This window comes from Phacochoerus africanus, chromosome 4 (assembly GCF_016906955.1).
Source record: "Phacochoerus africanus isolate WHEZ1 chromosome 4, ROS_Pafr_v1, whole genome shotgun sequence".
Classification (NCBI taxonomy): domain Eukaryota; kingdom Metazoa; phylum Chordata; class Mammalia; order Artiodactyla; family Suidae; genus Phacochoerus; species Phacochoerus africanus.
In genome coordinates this window covers 65,712,627-65,719,399 of record NC_062547.1, presented here as the reverse complement: position 1 = coordinate 65,719,399, position 6,773 = coordinate 65,712,627, and the positions used below count along the sequence as shown (strand labels likewise).

Below are 6,773 nucleotides of genomic sequence, written 5' to 3'. Positions count from 1 at the left end.
GCCTGCCTTCATTTCTTGCCTCTGCCCACAGGGCCAGGTCTCCCCCACACAGCTCCCCTGAGAGCAGATGGAGAGGTGCCTGTGGGAGGAGTGGCTTGGCGGGGAGCGTGCCTGTGCAATGTGTTCTGTGCACACCCGTACTGCAGGGACAGGTAGGAAGGCCCATACAAGTGTCCTGAGGGCCTCTGGCCTGCCTGCAGGCATCTGCACATGTCTCTTCAGCCTCAAGTGTGTCGGGGTTTCCACACGTGGTCAAGTCATATGGGGTGGTGCTTGGTGGCCCATGTGTATTTCAGGGCCTCGAAAGCCAGCCCTGCCGCCCACTGGCCGCAGGACCTGGACCAAATTGCCCGACCCACCTAGCATCCCAAAGAGCACCTTTCCCGGCTGAACACGGGGATGATGAGATTCCCTCCCACAAGCTGAAGAGCACCTGAGTGGTGGCAAGCACTTGAAAGAGCTAGGCTTTATTGTTTCATCCCCATCCTCACGGGATGGGAGTGGTCTGAACACCTGTTGTGCGAGTTGCAGGCTTCAGTCTCTCCCGGAGCTCTCTGTGTATTGAGATGGCACCCTGTCCCAGCATCCTGGCCAGCACAGGTTAGGCAGGCCCAGCTCTCCAGGCCTGGGAGAGCCAGATTGAGGCCACAGGGGAGTCTTAGTCTTCTTAGTCCATGGCCCAGCAGAACCCCAGGGGTCTGGGCTGCTCTCCTGGGCCCCTCCAGGCTTAGGCACCCGCTGACCGTGGCCGACGTGGGGCCATGGGCGGCAGCCGGACCAGGACCTGCTCAGGGTTACCCGTTGTGTCCACCATGCGCAGATGCAGGAGGCCCAGGAAGGCCTCTGGCGAGATGCTGGTCATGTGAAGCCTGTTGGCCCTGGATGGAGAGGCAGGTGTGGGCTTGGGTTCTAAGGGAGGGGCCCACCTGGGCCCACTCAGGGGCCACTACAGCCCACAGCCCTCCCCTGTCCACCTGGACCTGCCTGGCCTGGCCCCCTACAGGGTACCTGAGGAAGAGGGCACGCAGGCGAGGCGTGCTGATGAAGGCTTCGGGGCCCACGTGGCTGATGCGGTTGCCCTGCAGGTGCAGTTCCTCCAGGGCTTCAGGCAGGTCGGGGGGCACGAAGGACAGCTCGTTGTGGCTGAGGTCCAGCACCTGGGCAGGCGGGCAGAGACGGCGCCGTGGCAGCCCCAGGCCCTGGGCCACCTGTTCAGCCAAGCCCCAAACTACTCTCCTCCTGGCCCTCCTCTCCTGCTACGCCCAGTCCAGTCTTTCCCATCTCCTCACCTACTTCACTGCTGCCAGATTCCTCCCTTCAAGACAGGTAAACTGAGTCCCCTCTCAGGCAGGCCCTATTCTGTGCAGTGGGGACCATTGATTCGCTTAGTCACTCGGAACTGTGGTACTTCCTCTACCTCCTCATGCTCTTCTAACACTCTCTTGTTTGCCTATGATCATCATTGGTTGCTCTCTCCCTAACTAGGATGTTTGTGACAGGGGCCAGGAGTTGGGTCGTTCTGTGCCCAGCAGCATCTCCAATACCTAGAACAGTGCCTGGCACCCACAGATGCACTAAATTCTGTGGCCTCTACAGCATCCAGAAGGAGGCTGCGGTATTCCCTGGGGAGGTGGGGAGGAGGGTCCAAAGAGCTGGGTAGCAGAAATAACACAGGCAAAGGCCTGGAGGCTGGATCTGCCTCATCTTCCCCAGGAAGGGCCTACAGCAGGGGCCCATTTTGTGGCATCTCAGGACCTTGGGGAAGAGCTGGGCAGGCAGGGGGCTGGAGGGGCCATGGGGACACCTGTGGACAGCCAGTGTGGCTAACTAGCCCGCCCCTGACCTGGAGGGCCGGCAGCTCATGCCAGGTGCCAGGCCCGATGTCACCCACACGTAGCCGGTTATGCGCCAGGCTGAGCTCCTGAAGCTGGTCCAGGCCGGCCAGTGGCTCAGGCTCCAGGGCTCGCAGCTGGTTTCGCTGCAGCCGCAGGGTGTGCAGGCTGGCAGGCAGGCCAGCAGGCAGCTGGGTCAGCTGGTTGCCAGCCAAGTCCAGGCTGCGTAGGGCACGCAACCGGCGGAAGGCCCGGCGGTGCACACGGGCGCTGGCCAGGTGGTTGTAGGCCAGGTTTAGCTCAGCCAGGCCAGGTGTGGCGGCCAGGTCACGGGCACCCAACATGGTCACACGGTTGTGGGGCAGCACCAGGGACCGTAGGTGACGGGGCAGCGCCTGTGGCATGCGGTCCAGCCCATTGCCATAGAGATGCAGCGTGTGCAGGCCCCGCAGCGGCCTCAGCGCCCTGGCTGGCAGCCCCGTCGCTCCCAGCTGGTTGTGCTGCAGCAGCAAGTAGCGCAGGCCCCGCATGCCGCGCAGCCGGGCTGCCTCCACCCAGCGGATGCGGTTGCGGCCCAGATGCAGCACAGCCAGGGTGTGGGGCAGGCCAGCAGGCACTGTGGCCAACTGGTTGTGGGACAGGTCCAGGTACTCGAGGCGGTGCAGCTTGCTGGCAGGAGAGAGAAGGCTGGCGTCAGGCTGGACACCAGAGTGGGAGACCTGGTGGATCTTGGGTGGGGGGGAGTTGTGGAATGGTCCTGAGAGGTATAAGCTGCAGATTCCAACTTGGGGTGATAAGCTGAGAGATCTGGATAGGAGGTAAACCTGGGGGTGATCAAGGCAGATTCCAGCCTGAGGGTTAGATGTGGGGGTGATCAGGACAGAGTTCTGGGTCTAAGATCATGTGGCAGCTGTGACATTGGGTAATAAGACCACGGCCCAGAGTTTCCGTTGTGGCTCAGCAGATTAAGAACCCGACTGTATCCCTGAGGATGTGGGTTCAATCCCTGGCCTCGCTTAGTGGGTTGAAGGACCCAGTGTTGCTGCGAGCTGCAGTGATTCAGATTCCATGTTGCTGTAGCTGTGGTATAGGCCAGCCCGCTACAGCTCCAATTTGACCCCTTGCCTAGGGACTTCCATATGCCACCGGTGAGAAAGGAAAAAAAAAAAGACTGGCCCAGGTGGTTGGAGGCCAGGATGCTGCCAGATACTTGGCTCAGCCTGGTACCGAGTAGGCACTCTCCATGGGAGGCCATATAGAGGTGGGGGTTGGAGGGCTGGGGCCCCTGGAGTGTGAACCTCAGCCCTTACTGCTGGTATGAGGCTGCACCCCTGAACCCTCTGTCCCAGGCCCCACCTGAACGTGGTGGCATCCAGGCCGCTGTCCGTCAGCTGGTTGTGCTGAAGGTAGAGCTCACGGAGGTGGGTCTGGCGGCTCAGGGCTCCTCGGGGCACCTTGGAAATGATGTTGTTCTGAGAAGGGAGGAGAGAATGAGACTGAGGGTCCAGGACAGAGGCAACAGTGAGCCCAGGAGGGTGCTTGAGTGAGGTTGCTCAGAGGGCTTGTGAGTGACCTGTGCCAGTGGAAGAGACTAAAAGAGACACTATTCTGGCTGCTGGGATTCCAAGGAGGCCAAGGGTTCCCCAGGAGAGAGGGGCATGGGGCCCAAAGAGGATGGGAATGTGGGCTGGGAGGGTGAAGGAGGGGCACCTGCAGGTGGAGCCGCTCCAGTGAGGGCGGCAGACTGGGCGGCACGTAGCTGAGCCGGTTGCTGGAGAGACTGAGGGTGGCGACGGCCTCGGAGCCGCGGAAGGCGTCAGGGGGCAGGCCGGCATTGCTCAGCTGGTTGTTGTGGAGGTACACGGACCTGAGGGGAGCCAGACTCCGGCCACCAGCCTGGCCCTGGCCTCCCTGTCACCCTGCACCCCAGCTCAGAGCTGTCTTCAGAGTGTGTGTGTGTGTGCTTTCTGCTCCCGTCTGCAGTTCTCCACACAGAGCATCCTGAGCCCTGTCTCCCCCCCAGATCCCAGGCTAGGCTCATGACCGCCCCCCCCAGACACCAGGGTGGTGAGCCACCCCAGGCATATCTGAGACCCTGGAGGCAGGGAGCAGGGCCAGGGTTACCTGAGTGCCGGCTTCTCCCCAAAGGTGAGCGGGAAGATCTCTGTCACTTCATTGGCAGCCAGATCTGCGACACGGAGGGAGCGGGGCAGAAACTGGGGGGCCACAGAGAGCTGCGGAGACACAGCCATACTGGTTCAGGTGGTCCCGTTCCAGCCCCCGATCCCATGCTGTCCCATGCTTGGCCATGTGACCCAAGCCTGGCTGCTCCCCTGAAAGGCCAGGCCTTGAGGCAGGGGTGGGGGGCTCACCCTGTTGTGGGCCACGTAGATGTGCTGCAGCTGCGTGAGGGATTCAAATGCCTCGTCGGGCAGGCCTGTGAGTGAGGCGGAAGGTGAGGGGACCCCGGGCCTGGTGTGGGATGGGAGCAGGGGGGCAGTCTGTGCTCCCATCCAGCTGGGGGACTGGCAGAGGCTCCCCTAGGCACCGCCCCCATGTCCTCATAAGCCACAGCCCCTGCCCCCCACCCCTATCCCCTGAGTTTCCATCCTGCTCAGCAAAGGGCAGTTCTGGGAACTGCCACAGAGCTGCCCACAGACCGAGCTGGGGAGGGAGAGGACCGCAGGGATCAGGCCAAGAAGGGACTGCCTCCCGTTGTCCCCCTCACCCTCAGAGGAGATAAGGTTGTTGTGGAGGTTGAGGGTCCGCAGGTCACTAAGGCGTGACAGCTCATTGTAGGGGAGCTCCTGGAGCTGGTTGTTCTGCAGGGCGGGGGGGGGGGGGAGTGGCGGGCAAGGGGGACAGTCACACCCTGACTCCCATGACCCTGGCCCTCAACAAATGACCCCTGATTCTCAGCTTCCCGTGATCCCCGACATCCCCTCACCCCATACTTGATCCCAAGTGCTTCATTACCTCATAACAACCTCATAACCAAAAAGACATTGGCCCCCAACACCCCATCCACCCCTATGGTTGACCCCAGACGCCCCATCACTTTGACCCCAAGCCAGCCCATAACCCACGAGATGTTGACCCCTGACACCCCTAAGCCCTCCGCCCTTCAACTTCCAATAACTGTACCCTCACCTCCTCTCGCCTGACCCACAGACCCCCACACTCTCATCAAGGTCAACTTCCATCAGTGCCAAGACACACATGCCCCATGCCTCAGCCCTGCACGCAGACCCCACCCCATCACCCTCAACCCCAGCCCTCCCCATGCTCCTCCTTCCCACTGGGTGCCTCCCTGCACCCCCAGCACCCCCCAGCCCAGACCCCACCTGCAGGGAGAGGTGCTGAGCTGCCCTGGTGATATTGTCCGGGAACACCCGAAGCTCTAGGCCATCGCAGTCCACTGTGTCGGCCCGGGGGCAGGAGCAGCGTGGGGGGCAGGCCCGGGGCGGGGGCTGTGAGCTCTCACCCAGGTGGGGGAAGGAGGCGTCCTCCTCCATGCCGAGGGCGGGTGAGGGGCCAGGCAGCAGCAGGAGAAGCAGCAATAGGCTTAGCCGCTGGGAGTTGAGCCACAGGTCAGGGTGTCCCCAGGCTGGGCACCGGGTCACCATGGCAACAGGAGCATCCCCGCATGGGGGGGAGGGGGGCCAGGCGCTACCCTCAGATACTCCCCTGCCCCACCTTACCATAGCCAGCCCCAGCTCTGCCGTCTTGCCCAAACTGCTGACCAGGGCTCCCTAATGGAAACCAGGCGGTCACCTCCTGGAGGTTCTGCCTGGGCCGCCACCGCCCCCCATCTCTCGGCACAGGCCACCCTCCCTCCCACCAGCCTGTTCTCCCAGGGGCTGAGGGGAGCTGGCCCATCCTTTCCCCGCCTTGCAGAGGGCGGGCAGGCGCCGGATGGGGTGGTGAGGACAGGCCAGCCCATCCCTCCGTCCCACCCACCACCCTCCGCGCCCCACCACCACCCCAGCGCTGCTTGCGTAACCTCGGCCAGCCTGGGCCGGGCCACAGGAGCGAGGAATGTTTGGGGGAAAGCTGAGATTCGCCCTGTCTGGTATTTGGGCCGACCGCAGAAATAGGGGTGGGGGCAGAGGAGCGGAGGACGCTTCAGGGCATGGGAGAGTCCCCAAAGAACCCAGGGCTGGCAGCGAGGGGTCAGGGCAGACCTGGGCTCAGCCTGCCAGTCCAGACTCCTGACTGGGGGCTCCAGGCCAGGTCTGCCATTTGGGCCCCTCCTCCGCCCTGCCAGCTGGCTTCACTGGCAGCCAGACTCCCCCGTCCCCAAATGGCCACAGCCACCGCCCGAAAGGAAATTACATGTATTGAGGCACCAGCCTGGTGGTTAAGGATGTGTGTTCAGTGGCAGCCTGCCTGGGCTTGAACCTGGGCACCGCCACCACTCTGGTCCTTGGTTTCCCACTTTGCAAAGCAGGGGAATGGTTGTCTCACCTCCTGGGAGTAGTGTAAAGATTAAATGAGGGAGTTCCCATTGCGGCCCAGGGGAAACGAATCTGACTAGTATCCATGAGAATGCGAGTTCGATCCCTGGCCTTGTGCAGTGGGCCAGGGATCCTGCATTGCCATGAGCTGTGGTGTAGGTCACAGATGTGGCTCGGACCCTGCTTTGCTGTGGCTGTGGTGTAGGCTGGTAGCTGTAGCTCTGATTCGACCCCTAGCCTGGGAACTTTCATATGCCACTAGTGCGGCCCTAAAAAGAAAAAAAAAAAGAAAGAAAAACAGAGATTAAATGAGATAGGCATTCCCGTTGTGGCTCAGCTGGTTAAGAACCCAACATAGTGCGCATGAGGATGCAGGTTCAATCCCTGGCTTCTCTCCATAGGTTAAGGATCTGGCATTGCCACAAGCTGTGGCATGGTGGCAGATGCACTTGGATCCTGTGTTGCTGTGGTTATGTCGTAGACC

The 6,773-nt window shown here is 62.0% G+C and overlaps 1 protein-coding gene across 2 annotated transcripts; it reads right to left on the bottom strand.

Annotated features, from left to right (window-relative positions):
• Positions 1–451: 451 nt before the first annotated feature.
• On the bottom strand, positions 452–5,724 carry PODNL1 (podocan like 1). 2 transcript variants are annotated; one of them, XM_047776871.1, is made up of 10 exons: positions 5,534–5,724; positions 5,177–5,404; positions 4,561–4,654; positions 4,205–4,269; positions 3,957–4,066; positions 3,543–3,699; positions 3,189–3,304; positions 1,844–2,501; positions 1,009–1,157; positions 452–878 (listed from the first exon to the last, which is right to left on the bottom strand). In XM_047776871.1, the coding sequence occupies exons 1-10, from the start codon at positions 5,534–5,536 to the stop codon at positions 728–730; spliced, it is 1,731 nt and encodes a 576-aa protein (XP_047632827.1). In that variant the 5' UTR covers positions 5,537–5,724; the 3' UTR covers positions 452–727. The 2 variants fall into 2 exon arrangements, with proteins under 2 accessions (XP_047632827.1, XP_047632826.1); XM_047776870.1 differs by having other exon boundaries at positions 5,177–5,724.
• Between the last annotated feature and the right edge of the window lie 1,049 nt (positions 5,725–6,773).